At 35.1% G+C, this 19,654-nt stretch overlaps 1 protein-coding gene across 6 annotated transcripts in view; it reads right to left on the bottom strand.

Annotated features, from left to right (window-relative positions):
- Positions 1 to 19,654, bottom strand: part of STK33 (serine/threonine kinase 33) — a 150,818-nt gene that overhangs the window by 30,562 nt on the left and 100,602 nt on the right. For all 6 annotated transcript variants that reach the window (XM_081063331.1, XM_081063332.1, XM_081063333.1 and 3 more), the window contains 4 exons: positions 19,341 to 19,425; positions 13,737 to 13,812; positions 9,278 to 9,390; positions 8,761 to 8,846 (listed from right to left, as the gene is read on the bottom strand). In XM_081063331.1, the coding sequence (XP_080919457.1) occupies positions 8,761 to 8,846; positions 9,278 to 9,390; positions 13,737 to 13,812; positions 19,341 to 19,425 (360 nt within the window). The remainder of the gene's footprint in view (positions 1 to 8,760; positions 8,847 to 9,277; positions 9,391 to 13,736; positions 13,813 to 19,340; positions 19,426 to 19,654) is intronic.

The raw sequence follows: 19,654 nt of genomic DNA, 5'->3' as shown, positions 1-19,654 counted from the left end.
AGACGTGCATCATGGCAAATGACTAATCATGTTACTTCTTTCACAATTTGTTGGTGACTGGACACAGTGCATCTGCTATTCAGTTCACACACACACAGCAAAGTGTGCACTTGTGTTGCCTCATCTCCCAGAGAACTTGTCAACGAAGATGAAAGTGCAGTAAAGAAATTAAAAGTGATAACGCTGGAATTGAATCAAATACAAATGGCGTCATAGAAGAAACAGCTGACCATGGGAATGTTGCCACCCTACCCTTTGAGAGAATCTAGACACGCAACCAAAGGAACTTAGTGAAGGCAAACTTATCAACATAAATGAAAAAAAAAAGTGGTTGTGACAGAGAGGATGAATATGCCTCAGAGAAAGTGATGTCTGCAAAATATTTGACATATAAAGAATTTTCAGAGATATTTCATGACACTGAAAGCACAAAGGATAAAATGTTGGAAGTTGATCCAAACTTAGAAAACAGTCTTATAGTTCACCAAGGCGTAAAAAAGATGCCCCCCTCAGTATTATAAGTTATATGATAGGGAGAAGAAGGAGGCAAGCACTAAGTTTAGACTAATCTTGATACGTTTTTATAAAAAACGAAGACTTTAATTCTCAATATTTCTAATGTTTTAAATTATAGTTCATTAAAAACATATTAGTTTTTACTTTTGTTTCACTCTATATATTTATAATCAACATTCAGAATTTTTAATGTTTAACAAAAACTTTAAAGATCATGAAACAATCATAATTTTCCCCACTGATTATTAAGATCACTTTGCACAGTTGTACCCTGCATTCTTTTTACGGTCCTGCACGACCATGCAAAGAAAGGATTGCCTGTATTATCTTCACTCTGCATCTCTGGCACTCTTTGAAATGCTTAGTTTACATAACACAAACACCCAAGAGCCTGGACTGACACTCTACATGCCTAAAGTAAAGTGCCTTTGCATTCAAAGAAATGACCCTATTGCTCATTCCAAAGAGATTGTGGAGAACAGGAAAGGGTCCAGAACAGAAGCATTAACATCCCCAAAACATTTTACTATTTGGAAATTTTTAACTCTTTGCTTCCTATATTCATTTGTGATATCAAACAGGGCACACGTGGTAGTACCAATTCCAGGCTTTCCTTGTTGTCTATAGTCCAGCCAGTAACTTACTAGATTACCCTCTTTATTGCCTGCTAGCAGGTGGAAGACGAATTGCATCAAATGCTTGGATTGACCAATGAATAAGTATCCTAGGGCTCTGTGTCATCAGCCTTCTAGGTTCAAAAGAAATTACAAATGAACGAACAAACTAAACAAAAATGGGTGGAACTGTTAGGCCAGACACTGTAGATTGTATGTCACCTCACCACCAGAACACTAACCTCTGACTCCATTTATTGGCTGTATGCAGGGGGTCAGACGCTGAACTCGTTAACTACAAAGGAGCAAATGGCAAGAAAGCAGCAGTAACAGGCGGATAATCTGAGGCTATCACAACTATAGAAAACCAACCTTTTGGTTAATAAATTTCCACTTGTTTAACAGATAGTTGAGCTATTTTATTTTGAAAAACTGGAAAAATGGACACTCATGGAGGGGAAGCATTGCTCAAATACTAGGATTTGGATTTGATACCTTAGTAGACATGTCCCACAAATGGAGACCCAAACATGTCCTCATCTAACAAAATTTGCCTTTTTCAAGGACAGTACCTGTCAGTATTTTGTAAACAATAGGGTTTTTTTTAAATGAATGAATGAATTTTATGTATAAGCTAGGGTGAGATGGTATGAAACATAAATTCAGCAAAGCTAAAAGGAAACATTCTGGGGTTTTAGCTTAGTTATCATTTTCTACTTTTCGTAAATAGCTAGAATTCTTCATTTTGCAATGTTCCTAGGCATAATTTTTTTTCAATAAAAAAATGGAATAGTCAGTTTATAAAATAATATGTAAAATCCAAATCAAAACACTGAGATGTCAATTTTCACCTAGTAATGGATATAAATTTAAGTTTAATAATATTCTGTGTTGGTGAGGGTATGGGGAAACGCTCTCTCATTTACTTGCTTTTTATGGAAGGGTAAATTAGCAAAATCTATCAAAATGTGTAATGCGTATTGTCTCTGGCCAGTAATTCCACTGTTAAGAATTTACCCTATAGATGGGCTGACACAGTATGTAAACATATATTTCTAAGAACATTTGTTGCACCGCTGTCTGTAATAGGAAAGATTTGAAACAATTTAAACGCTCCATATTCATAGGGGATTATTTACAAAATAATAGTGTACCATAGTTTGGGATACAATGCTGCTTTTTTAAAAAATAAGGAAATCTTTCCAAGATATATTAGACAAAAAAGAATAGTTTGCATAATAAGAACTCATTTGTGTAACGTATATACATAAAAATGTATAGAATGTTTTTGAAAGACCACATAAGAAACTAAACAATGATTATTTTAGTAAGAGGGAATGAAGTTAATGGAGGAAGTTATTTTTTCTGTTGTGTTTATCAGTTAAATCACTTATGGTTAATCTCAACTATTACTTTTCTATGACTAATAATTAATGTATATTACAGTAGGAAAAGGAATAATGTAAGTTGCAGATACCCACAAAGGACTGACAGCACCCGATACAATCACCAAACATGTCCTAATGGGTCTTAATGAGTCCAAGACAGCAGCATATCAGGGTAACAACAACCACTAAAGTAAGCAACTATGTGCCACTTTACAATCTTTCCTAACAAAGTCATCTCAGTGATTCCTCACCCCCCCCAAAGTATAGCAACTAAGTGAGTAGACAAGTTGGTATTGATATTCCTATTCTTCAGGAGGAAACAGCCTGAGAAATTTAGTTATTTACCCTTATTCCAGAACTGTTTTCCCAATTGCCTGCCAAGAATTTCTAGCTAGAGGTGTTGCTGAGCCTTCAATACTATATTGTATATATGAAAGCTGCTAAGAGAGTGTATCTTAAAAGTTCTCAACACAAGAAAAAAATCTATGTGATATGATGGATGTATTAACTAAACTTATTGTGGTAATCATTTCATAATAAATACATATATCAAGTCATTACGTTGCACACCTTAAGTTTATACAATGTTATATGTCAATTATATCTCAGTAAAGCTGGAAAATAAAAGCATACCCAATATTTTTCAAACCGACATTCTTTAAACTGGTGTATGTGTATACCTGCCTGTACCTGAAGACTTCCCAAGGATGTGTGGGCAGGACAGTTCACAGGCAATCGATTTCAAGACCCTCAATTTCCAATGATCTATTCTTTTTCAAAAGTCATCTGCTTGGGTGAGGATTTGCAGTAATCCTTTTAATGTTCTTTTTCTTACGTCAGCTTCTTCTAATGCTTGTTATTGTACATGTGTTCGTGTGTGTGTGTGTGACAAAAGGCTCATATCTAGAATATATAACAAACCTCTACAAATATATAAGCAAAAGATATAAAACCAAATAGAAAAAAATAAAAGACTTGAACAGGCATTTCACAAAAGAAGACATATAAAAGGCCACTAAAACATAAATAAAGGTGACCAATTTCACTTGTAGTTCAGGAAATGCAAATCAAAACCACAATAAGGTATCATTATATATCTACCAGAGTATCTAAAATAAAAATATTGATAATAACAAGCATTGGAGAAGATGGGGAGCAAAACTAGATCTCTGGCACTTTGCTGGTGAGTGGTACAAACACTTTGGAAAAGGGAACACAGGAACTTTCGGATGGGGGGTGGGCAAAGGAGAAAACTCACATAAATTTGGCTGTGATCATGGTAATTCAGTGCCTTCCAGGAGCAACCCATTGTCAAAACAAGCCAAATATAAAGTCCACTTTATGTAAGGCAAGGTCTCGAGCAAAATAGCACTACCTGTCTTTAGAGCTCAATTTCCCACTACTTCCCTACATGTCTTCTAGGGCTCTAGGAAAACAGAATGACTACTAGATTTCATATTCTCTGAATATACTTCTTTTTCTTCTGTCTATGTCTTTGTAAATTTCTTTCTATCCAGAATCCCTCTTCTTCTTACCACGACTCCAGCATTAATTTGTACTTTTAGCCATTGTTTTAGAGCCAGATCACATACATATTACCCTCACTTTAAGTAGTTTTTGTAACCCCCTAAAGGGGATAATAGCTCTCTTCTTGGAAACCTAATAGTACTACTACTGTATTATATACTGTATATAAAATATGTATATTTACATTGAGTATATAGTTCTTAGAGTAAATTTTATTGTTATATATAATAGAGTATATTTTTATATATTTAAAAATACACACACACAACACACCACACATACACACCCCACACATACACCACACCACACACACACACACACACGCACACACACACACCATATACTCATTCTTTGCCCATGTTTTTGTTTTAAACCCTCTACGAGGCTGTGGAGAACCTGTGGGCAGGCACTGTACCAGACTCATCCTTGTGTCCTCTACAACACACAGTAGTTATCCAATAAATATCTGTTTAAAAATTAAGTATATATCAATCATTGAATATTGAGTAAATCCCCAAGGTTCCTGGTTCATGAGCTACTTGTAAACACAATTTTAAAAACCTTCTGGGCCTCAACAGCATATTCATATACAGAAGATAATTCAGAATTTAAGAATAACTAAAGATAGTAAAATAAAGGTAAGAGTATTAATATATTTAGGATGAAAATATACAGTAGGGAAAAAAATCCAACAATTAGTTAGGCATCAGAAAATTTCCATTTTCTTATGTAGAGTGTGTATGTTAAGGCTAAGGGTCAAAAATCTAATGACTAAGACGTGAACAACAATTTTTAAATTAATGAACAAGGGAGTTATTCACATATTAGGAAAGGTTGCTCTGAAATTAGACCCTACACGTCTTTATTACAAGTGCCTTTGCAAAGTGTGACTGTAAAGCAAAGTACACTGCAATTTGTGGTGCATCACTCAAGGGGAGAAAATGAGTTTTATTCATCTTTGTACCCTATAGTGCCTTAAAATAAAAAGATACTTGTTAAAATCAATATAGACATTTAAATGACTTGTCCCATTTAAAATGAGCCACCTGGCAAGTCTGACACAGTAGAACAATAATTTCCTTCATTTCAAAGAGCGTAGTTGGTCTCCACTATCTGTGAGAGGAAGTTAAAATTCTAGCCTGAGATTCAAGTCCCCTCACAATTTTCTTTCCTTTTCTAAAAGTCTCATTTCCCACTTCTTTCCTTCAAGCATCTTATCTGCCAGTCAAATTGAACTTCCTGATTTCACACTTGCTTGCCTCTGTACCTCTGGCCATTTGGCAATTTCTTCTGTCATTTATCATTTTCTTCCTGGCATTGCACCTTATATGTAGCTTGTTTCCCTTACTAGACTGTGAGTTCCTTATGTCAGAGACCATGTCCTATATACCTGTAACTATATTTTATTACCTAGCACTGGGCCTGGCACATGGCAGTTACCAAACAAAAATGTTGGAAGGAATTACTGAGTGTATGAATAACACCAATAGAACTCAAATCTGGAAACTACTTTTTGACGAACCATAGAAGAAAATTAATGTATAGCAGGGTTCTTAAATATAAGGAAACATTAAAAATACCTGGGAAACTTGTTTAAAATGCAAATTTTGTGTGTTGGTTGTAACCAAGGGGCTTGAAGGAATACCAAGAGGCAACTGTATTATCTAACGAGAAGAAACAAACTCCTGAACCACTGTTGAGAGAAAAGAGGACGAAAAGGAAGAAAGGACACAGGAGGACGACAGGCACACTTCTGGCGATGGCAGCCATCAGCAAACTTTCCCTTTGTAGGAAAGTCATTTCTTGGCTTTTTTCCCTTACATCTAAATCTTTGACTTCTGAAATTAGGATGACAATATTTATTTAAGTTCCATTCACTTAAATGTACATAGAGAAATAATGATTATTTTTCTCAGAATACTCTTCAGATATGTACCATATTTCAAAATGCATAAAACATAGGTTAAACCATAGTCACTTTTTATCTGATAAAGCTCTTTGAAAAAAAATGTTACTATCTGTTAGATATTGCAAAAGATAAGCACTGGTTATAAAGCAGCAAGGCACTGAGAACTAACATGTTCTCTTTAGATTATTTCAAACACAGGATATGAATTATGGGAAGTAAGACTTCAAGTGGTTAAGAAGAAAAGAGTTTTGCCTTTTAGAAGTTTATAAAATGCCAGTATTCTAAACTTCATACACCGAACTCCTTAGGATAATCTGATATAGTTAGTACATGCTATTTGTCACTTCTCTATCCATTTGGCAAAGACTACATAGAGACAAATGTTACAGAGGCTCAGAAATGGAGACTTCTGGAAAAATGACCAAAGCCAGAAATAAAACTGTACTAATTAGAACACAAATAATTAAATGGCCAAACCCGAATGTTGTGTGATGCTGAAAAGAGATATATTTCTAAGGCACACCATCTGCTTTACAGTTTTTGATTTTGCTGTACTAAAAATCTACTCAGTACAGTTTTGCAATGATCCATTTAACTACTAGCTCATTTGCACAATTACTTTAGGCCAGAAATACTTATTGCACAGAATCATTTGAGAGATCAACACATTCATAGAAGAGGGCAGATGTAACACATTTTTTGAGTGAAGACTATTTTTGTAGCTCTTAGAGGAAAAAATATTATTCAAAGAAATGATTAGAAATTGCCAAAAGAAAATTAGAGAATTTTAAAAAAGAGTGATATCACTATAAATTTATGGTATCTAAACTTATCTGGGCCTTCAGGGTCACCACCAATCTCTCTGTTGGCCAGTATAATGGAAACTTCTCATTCTCATCTTGACCTCTCAGCAGCATTTACCTGAGAGCTGACTGCTCTCTCTTTCTCATACATTTTTCTCACTAAACTTCCCGGCTACCATTCTCGTAACTTTCCTCCTTCCTCATTAGCTATTTCTTCTCTGCCTCCACTGTTTGCTTTTCCTCTTTTATATGTTGTAGTATCTAAAGGCAGGGCCTCTTCTCCTTTTTACCTGTATTTTCTTCCTAATTTATCTCTTCAGCTGATAGCTTTACATGGCTTCTATATACTCATGATTCCCAATTGATATTTCCAGCTCAGACTTCTTCAGCTCCAGACTCATATATTCTATTACCTATTTGTTATCTCTACTTGCATGTCACACAGGCATCTCGAACTTAGCATGTCTAATACGGGACCCTTGATTCACCATCCTTCCCCCAGAATAAAATATCTATTTTTCCTTCACTCTTCTACATCTCAGTAAATGGGTCCACCATCCAATCATTTGTTACAGTAAAATCTAGAAGTCATCTTTGATTCCTCCATTATCCTCATCCCTCATCTAATCCATCACCAAGTCTTGTCAACATACCTAAAAAATATATCACATTTATTTCTCTTCAACTCTATTGCTTATCTCTCAACAATAGTACCTCTCAACAATACTACCACAATGTAAGCATATCATACACCTCCAGTATGTAACACAGTGTCTAGCAAGTAACAGACATAAAATAGTTTTTTTCATAATTATTGTTTAGCAATATTCCGATGTGTCTTTAGAAATCTCCAGTCTCAGTGCTCAGACATTTTCTGTGATAACTACAGACTTATTCATTTGCTGAATATTCACTCATTCAGCAATTATTTATTGAGTATTGTATTAACTGGTTTTAGGCTCAACTGCAAAGTTTACAATATCTTAAAGATAACTAAAATTTGTTTCCTACTCACATAAAAAAGTCTAGAAGTAGGCAGTCAAGGGCTGGCATAGCAGGTCTGTGAGCTAAGAGTCCTGGTTCCCTGCATCTTGTTGCTGTGCCATCCTCTATATGGATTCCACTTTCTGGTCTAATGCAGCTACTCAAACTCCAGCCATCACATCTGCATTCCAGCTACCAGCAAACAAGACAGGCATGCGGAATGCCGTACCCCCTCCATTTAAGGACACTTCGCAGAAATTGCTCCTATTTCCACTTAGATCTTACTGACCATCTCAATGACGTGCAGACAGGATAACTAGCAAAGAACACTAGACAGCCATGTTTCCAGGTCAAAGTCAGGATCCTCATTAGCATGAAGAAAAAGAGAACAAATACTGAGGGAAGTAGCAGCCTTCTTTCAAAGTCCCTATTGCGACCAGGTAATATTGTGGGTCCAGGGACATAAACATCAGTAAGACACAGGGTCTGTGCTCAAGGCATTTAGTCTCATGGGAAAAACAGTATGTAAATGAATAATTACTCAATATTTTAAGCTAGGTGACAACCACTATTAAGAGACATTGGCTTTTCTGAGTCCCCAAAGGAGACGTTGACTTTTCTGTGTCCCCAAAGATTCCTTGCATCCAAAGAATTAAAGAGAAACGGACGGTTCCAGTCCTTTTATGTCACTAAAGTACACAGACTCTTCAATATTTCACAGCTTTAATAATGGGCATTTCTCAGCTCTCTTTTATTGGACTTGATACCTTTCAGAACATGAAGCCAAGCAAAGTTCATTTACATCTCTATAAACATATATAAATAACTGTGATAAGAGTTTTAATAATTTGAAAATACTCATTTCAGAAACATGTCAAGACTCAATAATTTTAACTTGTCAGAAGATGAGATAAATTGACTGTTTTAAGAAGACTATATATAAACTATAAGGCCAAACGAAAATAAACAATGGTAGCATGATCAAAAAAAAAAAAAAGAAGAAGAATACTGCAACTTACTGTTAACCACTGGTTATCTAGTAGTTCCTTAGCTGTGATTCTGTGAGCAGGATCTACTTTCATAAGTTGTTTCAAAACACTTTTAGCTGCAAATAAAGGGAAATCCTGAAAATCTTATCTTAACTACAATTACTACCATACTTTTTCCAATTTACTTAGAAATAGGTCTGTATGACATGAAGGGAGATATAATATAAAATAAATATTAGTATAAATGGTTAAGAAATAAAGTTTAAGGCCATGAGGTTTTATTGCCTGGATTACCTGGTTTATATTCTACAGTAAAAATTAACTAGGTGATCAGCCGATTTCCTTCTTAATTTTTACTATGCATTTTCTGCTTTGATTGGAAGTTTTGACTATCACAATCACAGTGAAGATATTACTATTTCCACAAGTAAATTTATTTCTACAAGTAAATTTAATGACTAAACAGAAGTTTAAAGTATTTGAGTTACTAGCAAACTTTTTTGTATTTTATATATTTGCTTTAATAAATAATAACAAATCTATTTACCACAATCACTTATCGAATCCCAGACGGGATCATGAAAATGTAATTCTCCCTTTCTTATTAACTCAAAAAGCTTCTCTTCTGAGCTTGCCAGAAAGGGTGGTTCTCCACATAACCTAGAAACAAAGGCAATCATTTTGTTTACATTTTTAAAAAATCTAAATAAGGCTATTAAAAATTAAATTCCCATAGGACTTGGAAGTAGTGGTGCTTCATATTTAAGTCAAGGACAGCAAGAAGGACAGAAAGAAAGACATTGAAATTGTTAAAGATTTTGCTTACCTCGGTTCAGTCATCAGTTCAAATGGAGACTGCAGCCAAGAAATCAAGAGAAGGCTGAGACTCGGAAGGGCAGCAATGGAAGAATTAGGGAAGATCATCAAGTGCAAAGATGTGTCATTAGAGACCAAGGCTAAGCTCATCTACCCCCTTGTATTCCCAATAACTACACATGGATATGAAAGGTGGACAGTGAAGAATGCTGAGAGGAAAACAATTGATTCACTTGAAATACGGTGTTGGACCAGAGCTCTACAGATACCCCCGAACTGCTAAAAAGATGAACAAGTGGGTCCTAAAGCAAATTCAGCCTGAAATATCGCTGAAAGCAAATGAGATAAAATAGAAGCTGTCCCACTTCAGGCACATCATGAGAAGGCAGGATTCTCAGGAAAAGACAATAATGCTCGGAAAAAATGAAAGGCAGCAGGAAAAGAGGGAAGCGAAATATGAGATGGATTGAGTCCATAAAAGAAGCCATAGGCATGGGTCTACAGGAGCTGAGCAGGGCTGTGGAGGACAGGACATCATGGATATCACTCATTTCCAGGATCTCGAGAAGACGGAGCCAACTCAACGGCATGTAACACACACAGGAAGAAGTGGGCACCTCTCTGGATGTAGAAATGGAAACAAAGCGCTTTTGTGAGACCACTGCTAGGCTCTTGTATGCATTGAAACCTCTAGATCTGCAAATGACCCAAAGTTCTCCGAGGTGGGGAAACATTAAGCTTCAATGGGGTTAAAATACAGGATGGTGTGTGTGCACAGTAATAGTTGCAGATAATAGAGATGTTCTTCATTGTGAGCAAGGGTAAGGTCATGCGTAAGGCACATAATCCAAACTAAACATATGGAAAAATATACTGAATCATCAGTCTAATGAGAGTTATCAGAGTCTAACTGACCATGTAAGAGTTTTATTCACGATAAAACACTATACACGTTAGTAAGACAAAACCAACAACAACCCTGGGGATGTCTATAGACTTTGAGTCAAAGCCAAAATCCATAAAATGACCACAACTTATCAAAAATAGTATACAAAATGAAGAAGGTCTGGGTGAGGAAAATCCAATGATGCTGATTTAACCCTTTAGTCTGGAAGAGTGAAAGCTGAGCCTACTTGTACATAACGACCAACGTCAGTAACACCACGAGCAGTATGTACTAAGCAAACATGGGCTTGTTTGCACATTCTGTAACACAGGGACTGTGTGTCTTTGGAATCTTTGAAGAGGAAGTGCTGTCCTGTATATATGTCATGAAGAACATGTAAGCTTATGGGTCAGCAGGTAGCCCAGTCCAAAACTGCAAAAACATGCTTGAATGTTGAGTTCAGTTCTTCGTAGCACATTCTCAAATGTTGGCAGCATCATTGTTGCCAACACTGACTTGTGTGGGCAATAACCAGCTTTTCCTAGTGATAACCGAGCAGAAGTTGGACCTGGACTCATCACACAGGCAACTCAGTATGTCTGTTCTTCAATTCTCAAGATTGTGTTTTTCCCTTTTATTACTGGAAGAATAAAATGGCATGATTCCATTAAAAATCCCAAATGCTGGCCTATTATGTGCATAACTATAATTATCTCTAAGTCTCCTCGCAGTTACGTTTCTACCGATTTTTAAGCTATATTTTTCTTTAAGTTCTTTAAAAATCTTTCCCATGAACATTTTCTGAATAAGTCTAAATTTGACAAATATTATACTTGAAAATGATGATGATGATTTTCCTGGGGAAAAAGGTGTTTTTATCCTAGTAGTCTATCAAACTAGGCTGGACAATATACTTCATTTACCAACAGGTTCTTGTTAAGAGATTGGTATTTATCAAGTTGCTCCACAAACTCTTATTTTAATACTTTGTACTTCTCCAGTTCATTCTGACCCTCCTCTCTCTGACCTTACTTGCCTCACTCTTGTTTACTTTTAAAATGCAATTTTTAAAAGGCCATAAAAAATTGGTCTTAGGAACAATTACTATCTATTGTAACAAGTATAGGCCAGCAAAAGCCCAGCTCACTGAATCTGTTAATAACCAGTGATATGCACATTCACCAATTCCTTGGCTGCTCCTGCATTGCCTGACTAGCATGCAACTATAGCTTAAGGGCTACATTTAAAATATTCCATTTTTTTCTGTCCTTTGCAATTTTACTTACATAAGAATGTATCTAATGGTTGGTCAATCAGCAGCATGTGAAATTTTATGACAGCAATTTTCTGCACATCCAGAAAAGGGAATTCAAGACATGAAAAATGCCTCTTAAAGCTTTCCTATTATTTTCTGCTGCATTCATAGGAATCAAAACAGCAGAGGATATACCCATAAAGAGTATTTATGTTAATTTCACCTTGAGAAAGTATGTTATCATTGTCCAATTAAGTAGAAATGAATCAGGAGTAACTGATAAACAAGAAAATAACCCCCCTGGAGAAGGTAATATGTTTGTGCCCTTGGTGGAGGAAATTATCTATAAGACCACTGGGCTCAGGCAGATTAATGAATAGGCACTGATTAGCTAAGTAAAAACCTGCTGTAAAAAAAAAAAGATGTCATTGTGATGATATGAAGCCATGCTCTGAAGCGGAAAAATTAAAATTATATCTTTAAGAAAGAGAAAAAATTTTAACATATCTATACACTATCACTTTCCTTTATATCAAATTCAAACTAAAAAGGCAGCAAACACATGAACTGGGTAATATTAGATTACACGTATTATATTTGACTCGTGTTGTCTACAAAGTCTTCAGAGTATAAAACACTAATTTAAAATGGTTATATTTTTCATTAAAGACTAAGGCTCAGAATTTTTACAATATGATTCTAACCAGCACAAAACAAATGACCAAAACTTTGGGAATACATGTATACTTTATGCAATCTAAGCAGTTGATGCATGCTGACCATCTGAGTTACAGCGATAATCACTTCATCCAATTTCTACTGCCTGTGTATGCCATTTCACAAAACTGTGAAAATGTAACTACTGTGATGTCAATATTTAGAAATGATCTGGAAGAGAGTGTACAGTGAAATTTTCAATATGACCATAAAACTAATGTTGCATCAACATAAAAATGTTCATGTTCACCAAGAGGCAGAACAATGGTTACTAACTTTTCAGAACACCTCTTAGAAAATTCACTTTAATTCAATTTAACATATATACATACATATATATATGTGTATATATATACATATTTACACACACACACACACACACACACACACATATATATATATATATATATTCAGCACTGACTACATGCCTGCTATTGAACCAGATACCAGGGGTGCAAAGATGAATAAGATCTCTGTCCTTCATGGAATTTAGAGCAAGGAAAACAGATGAAATACACACAATATAGTGATTATATTACAATATGATAGCTGGTTTTAGAAAGTGCTAAGAGAATACAGAAAAGTGAACAATTAATTCTATCAGACTTGTATGTGTGCAAACCTTCCCGGTTAAATATTCTTATTTTATTATTTTGTTTTTCTTTCAGCATTACTGTTTTGCATGCATTTTGTATGTTGCCTGATGTCATCTGAGAAAGCATACATAATGCACGTGGTGACTGCTGATGTGGAGCAGGAATTAGGGAACTGGAAGGTGTCAGGGTTTGACCTGGCCGCACCGGGGACAGAGTTTAGTAGAGAAGAGCAAGAACACTCATTCTAGGTAGAAGGAACTGTACGAGCAAAGACCCAGAGGCAAGTGATGCAGGGGTTCTGGGCTGAACCTCTGTCTAGTAAGTGCCCATCCCTCACACATACACGCTCCACAGGGTAGCTCTGAGCCAGAGTGCAGTACCTGCCTCTACCTGATGAGCTACAAGTGAATCCCTTGAGAAAATACAAAGTAGCTTGGTTTGTAGCAAAGGATCAGGGAGGTTTCAAGGCCAAGTTTTTCACTTTGCTCAGATCATACAGTGCATTGTAGCATTTACAGATCAATGAAAGGCAAAGCTGAAAGTTATAAATTTATAGTGTTAAAAAAAAACCCTAATGGATGTTCTCGGCAACTAATAAGACAGCTTTTAGAGTGACTTCCCAATTGTTTTTCAGTAACTTTTTAAAAACTATATTGTTTAGGTTTAATTGAAAATCTATGAGATTCTACTGTCAGAGACCGTTCATTTTAAACTGTACATTTATCAGGCTACTTACAAAATGTACATTATGACACCTATGCTCCAAATGTCACACTGCTGGCTATAGTCGTGGGCATTGATAACTTCAGGGGCTGCCAAACAAGCAGAAATAAAAAAATATTAATAATACAATAAATGACTTTTAAATGCTTAAACACAAAGCATGAAAAATGTGCTGATGTGCTGTAATTTATTCCCCCACAGGGAGAAAGAGAACCAACAGCAGATGTTAAATGAATAATGTACAGGCCTTAACAATCGATGTCACTGTACCCTCACTCCTGTCATTTAGCTTCCAACGGAATGATGGCACAAACTATATAACTAAATGTACAACTACTCTTGATTCCTTTGAAATTGTTAAGAAATGATTTTGCAAAGATTGTGTAGTTATAGAAGACAACAATTTCTGTTCTTTTCCAAAATTAGAATTGAATACATGCCTTAAATGGATACAATTTAAAGCGTTCTGGATTCACAGAAAAACTCAGATAAACGGTTATAAATCACTTTAGTAAAATAATAATAACAACAACAACAACAACAGCATAGCACTCCCATGACAGAATACGAATTATTTTCCACATTTTCTAAACCACAAATCTAAGACAAAGAAAGAGCCCCTACAGCATAACTGGATGAAAACCCGTTAGTCACAGGTAAGGGCTAGCAGCCGGGTCCTCCCGACTCCCCACCTCTGTGCTTCTCAAGTTACACTGTGTTCACGGTGTTTTTAGAGTAGAATTTTTTTGATTTTTAACTTTAAGGTAGCACATTTTTTTAATGATTAGATTTTGTATAATGGTGGCTTTTAAGAAAGTCACATAATGACATTTCAAGAATATGTCTATTATACCTCTACAGCAAGGGCTCAATTATCTTTCTTTAAGAAAAAGAGGAAGAATAAAACAGTTATAAACATGAAAATAAAATATGTGTATATATTTCAATAGAACTCTAAAATTTACAAAGTACTTTTGTATCAATTATGTTATTTGTATAAATTAAGTTAAGGATCTTGTGAGATGGGTATGTAGGCATTTGACTCGCCATGCCCGTGAGGAAACTAAGGTTCAGATATATTAAGTGACTTGCCTCACGTGACAAAGGTGTTTTTATTTCAGAAAACAGTTTCAAGCTCCCCCACCTACACACACAGACACACACACACAGACACACACACATACACACACAACCTTTTATATCTACTAAAAGCAAATGGAATTTCATTTCCTCTGCCTCTGGTAAAAGGAACTAAAAAGCTATAAAAAAGGAGTCCAAAGGTAAAGCAAAGAAAGAATGAGAAAAGGCTTAACTCTAGATAATTAACAAACTGAGTAATTTGTCTCTAAATCACTGAAAATTAACTAATTAACATTTTCCTTTAAGCTACTACTTGTATTCTTTAACTCTACTTAAACGCTTTAAATACTGAATCATTCAAGTTCAAGTTGCTCTTTGCCTGTGTGTCTATGACAAGGGCAAATTCTAGGATTAGATTCTAAGAAGGATTTCCCACAGGTGCATCACACACAGCAGGGGCCCAGATTCCCTGTCCTCACTTTTTCAGAGTCATCTTACTCATCAGGGGCATTTCTACTGTGCTGTCATCACAGCTCTCCTAGGGAGGCAGAGGCCAGAGAAACTGTGCCAAGGAGCCATTTAGGAAGTCAGCAAGCTCTACAAACCATCTGTCTCCCCTCTTGTTCTCTCACTTGTTATCAGTGTAGACAACTAATAAGCAGGCATAAAACTCAGGGTGCTTGGATATATTTTCCCCATGTAACTACAGACCAGATGTCGTTTGCCAACAGGAGGATATGAACAGAATCTAAAGTAGTCTTTTCCCAAATAAGATAAAACAATTTTGCAACTTTCTGCATCAAGTAGGCAAAAAAAAAACCAATGAACTAGGTATACTCCTCACCACTAAAAATGAATAAACTACTGGTATGTCTCAAAATCATTACATGAAACTGAAGCAGACAGACACAAAAGACTATACAGAGGGTGCCAAAAATATGTACACACATTTTAAGAAAAGAAAAAAACTGTATTAAAATTGTAATACAGTCAATAGCATTCATTTGATTAACGCCATCTTTTGAGCGAACCGTCATACTACACATTGCTACATAATTCAATTCAACTTTGAAAAGTAATACATAGGTAACATCTCTTAAAATGTGTGCATTTTTTGGCACCCCTGGTATGTGTGATTCAATTTATACAACGTTCTAGACAAGCAAAACTAAGCTTTGGCGAAAGAAATCATTAGTGGTTGCTGGAGTCTGGATGGGCATCGACTGTGACGAACACAAAGGAATGTCCTGGGGTGACAGAAATGTCCTATATCTTCACGGGGGTGGTGATTCTATTATACAAAATTAATTTCTCAAAATTCATTGAACTTTATACTTAATATTTGTGCATTTTATTGTATGTAAATTATATTTTGGTGAAACGGATTTTTAAAAATAAATCTACTAAAAGGACAAGAGAATTCCTCAAAGCCCTATCTTGGTGGGTGACTTTAATCACCCTCTTAGAAATCAAGAGAGGCAGCAAGCAAACTTAAATTAACAACATGGAAAATGTGAATCACAAAGGTTTCACATTTGATTTTATAAACATACACACACAGAAATTTTTATGCTCAACAAATCAGAAATATGTACCCTTTCTAAATATCCAATGCAACATTTACAGAAACAAATCACGTGTTCAACCACAAAGAAAATTCCTAAAAGTTGGAAAAGCTTTGTCACAATTACCTACTACAATGAAGAAAACCAGACAGAAAAACCAAATGGCTAGGGAAACTAACACACTCACATGAACAACAAACACATCCCAACCACCTAGAAAATTCTAAAAGCACTTCTAACTAATTCTTGGATTAAAGAAGAAGACTAAGACTAAAATTATAAATGATTAAGAAATGAATAACAATTCGGACACTGTATCTGGCAAAAGAAATGGTCAAAGCACTTAAAGGAAAATACAGAGTGCCAAAAAAAATGTATACACATTTTAAGAAAGGAAAAAACTGTTAAAATTGTAATACTCAATATATGCCAATAATAAAAGATGAATACAAGTCATGTGTATACATTTTTTTTGGCACCCCCAGTATATAGTCTTAAATGAATTTATTAGAAAATAAGACTAAAAATAAATAAGCATTTAGCTTAGGAAGTTAGAAAGCAAACCAAAAGAAAGTAAAATGAAGCAATTCAGAAAGATAAAAGCAGAAATTAATGAAAAAGCAAACCAAATAACATTAGACATAGTTCTTTGAAAGTCCCAGAAATTGAGCTAACCATTAACAAATGTGATCAAGAAAAAAATAATTAGTAGTATTATTATTAAAAGAGCTAAAATTGAACACCAAGTGCCATGTACTGTGTTAGGTACTTCACATATATTTTCTCATTTAACTCTCATGTCAGATAAGAAAGATATTATTACCATCCTAAACACGTTTTCTCCCCCCTTCTCTGTTTTATTTTTCTTCCTAGCTTTTCTAACAAAACAGATATTTTAGTTTTTTACCTTGTTTAATGTTTGTGCCAACATGACATTTTTACATTTTATTCACTGTTGTATTCCCCATATCTAAACCATGTCTGATACAAAGTAGATCCTCAAAAAGTATTTGATAAATGAGTGATACTATTCCTATTAGATTATGTAGAAATTGTGACAAAAACAGTTCCATTGTTTGCCCGGGGTTAATCAGATAGTACCGTAAGTGGCAGAGCTAGAATCCTGAGTTAGCCAGGTGATGTCAGAGGCCATATTACCTCACACTGCCGTCTTAAAAAAAATTAGGAATCAATAGGGGGATATAACCACGGAGACATAGGAGAATCTGAAAATTAAAAGTGGATATAATATACATATTTATGCCAATAAAACTTCAAATCTCAGTGAACAATTTCCAAAAAAACATAAATCATAAAAATGATTCAAGAAAGTATCAAAAACTGAATAACCTACTATAAATTGAAAATATAATAGAAACTTCATCCCACGTCCCCCAAACGGTACCAGGACTAAAAAATTTTGAGGGGAAGTTTCATCAATCTAATACATAATTTCTATCGCTTACATGGTTCATGAGTATATAAAAAGTAAAACTATTTTATTTTTTAAGAGAGGCTAGCATAACTCTAACATCGAAAAAAGACAAGGGCAGCACAAAAGAAAGCAAGCTACACTCATAGAGCCTAAATAAAATGGTGACAAACTGAATACAGCGGTATGTTAAACAAAGTGGGGTTTAATTTAAAAGTACAAGGATGGTTCAACGTTTTAAAAAGCTATTTCATTAACAAATTTAAAGAGAAAAAATATATGATCGTCTCAATAGGTACAGATTTGAATAGACATGCAATCACAGAGGATATATAAATGACTAATAAGTACGTGAAAAGATGCTCAACATCACTCATCATTAGAGTAATGCAAATTAAAAACCACAAAGAGATTATTTCATACCCATTGGAATGGCTACAATTTAAAAAAATATGTAGTATCAAGTGTCATCAGGATGTGAAGAAAGTGAAACTCCCATACATTGCTAGTAGGAAGGTAAAATGTTACAGCAACTATGGAAAATCACGTGGCGCTTTCTTAAAAAGTAACATAAATAATATATGGCCCAGCAATTTTCCTCCAAAGAAAGGGAAACCGTTTGTCCACATAAAAACTTGTACATGAATGTTGATAACAGCGTTATTTATAATAAATAGCCCCAAACTGGAAACAATCCACAGGTCCATCAGCTACCAAACGGATAGACAAATTGTGGCATATCCATACAATGGGGAAGTGTTCAGCAATGTAAAGGAATACATGCTACAGCCAGGATAGCTCAGAAACATTACGTTAATGGAAAGAAGCCAGACATAAAAGACTACGTATTTTACAGTTCCATCTATATGAAATGTTCAGAAAAGGCAAATCTAGATGGACAAAAAGATTAGTAATTACCTGGGGCTTGGATGGAAATGAGATTGAGTGAAAATAAGCATGAGGCAACTTTTGGGGGTAGAAATGTTCTAAAACTGGACTGGGGTGATACAACTCTGTGTATGTATGAAAAAAAATCATGGAATGGTACACTTTTATGACATTTAAATTATATTCAGTAAAGCTGTTAAAAATCACATTTAGAAAAATGGGAAATTATTGCTTTACAAAACATCAGTGCTCTTTATGAAAAACAATTTGACGGCAATGAAATTGGATTAAAAAATTGAAAGAAGCAAAACACACACACACACATACACATGATTTTAGCATGAATTAACAAAAATACTAATTAAGTTTGGGAGTTATTAAGTTAGGGACTAATTAAGTCTCCTAAGTATGATTACTTAGGAGAAAGAAACAACCATAAGAAGAACCCAGAGAAACAAAAAGTATAATCTTTGAAGGTAAGAACTACAAGCAAAACGCTAAAACACCTGAAATCATTTGACCTGAAAAAGGAAACGGTAGCTTGATCAGGGCCAATATGTCATCGTGGCAAAATCAGATTGCTCAGGTTTTAATCCACATTAGTTGCTCTACTTTCTTATATAGAAAAATCATTTTCAGTCTACTCACTTACCCATATAAATAGGAGTCCCGCATGTGGTCTGTAGCATACCTTCACTTCTACCAAGCTTCTTCACCGCTAAGCCAAAATCAGTCACCTGAAAGAAGAAACTCAGACAGTCACGATTTCCTGTCCCAGAGTTCACTCATTTTGAAGGTAGGATTTTATAATTGCATTTAATTCAGGGATTTTTGAGGATGGAGGGGCCTTACTGTATTACTAATAAAGACTTTGCTTTCCCTCCCCACACACCCCTATGTGTGAAAAAGAAACTTGGTAAAGAGAAGCTCCGTTTCTCAAATCTTGAGAAAACACCCAGGTTGTCA

Source organism: Rhinolophus hipposideros (assembly GCF_964194185.1).
Source record: "Rhinolophus hipposideros genome assembly, chromosome: 10".
Lineage (NCBI taxonomy): Eukaryota > Metazoa > Chordata > Mammalia > Chiroptera > Rhinolophidae > Rhinolophus > Rhinolophus hipposideros.
The sequence above is the reverse complement of the archived record's forward strand: the minus strand, read 5'-3'. Positions and strand labels throughout refer to the sequence as shown.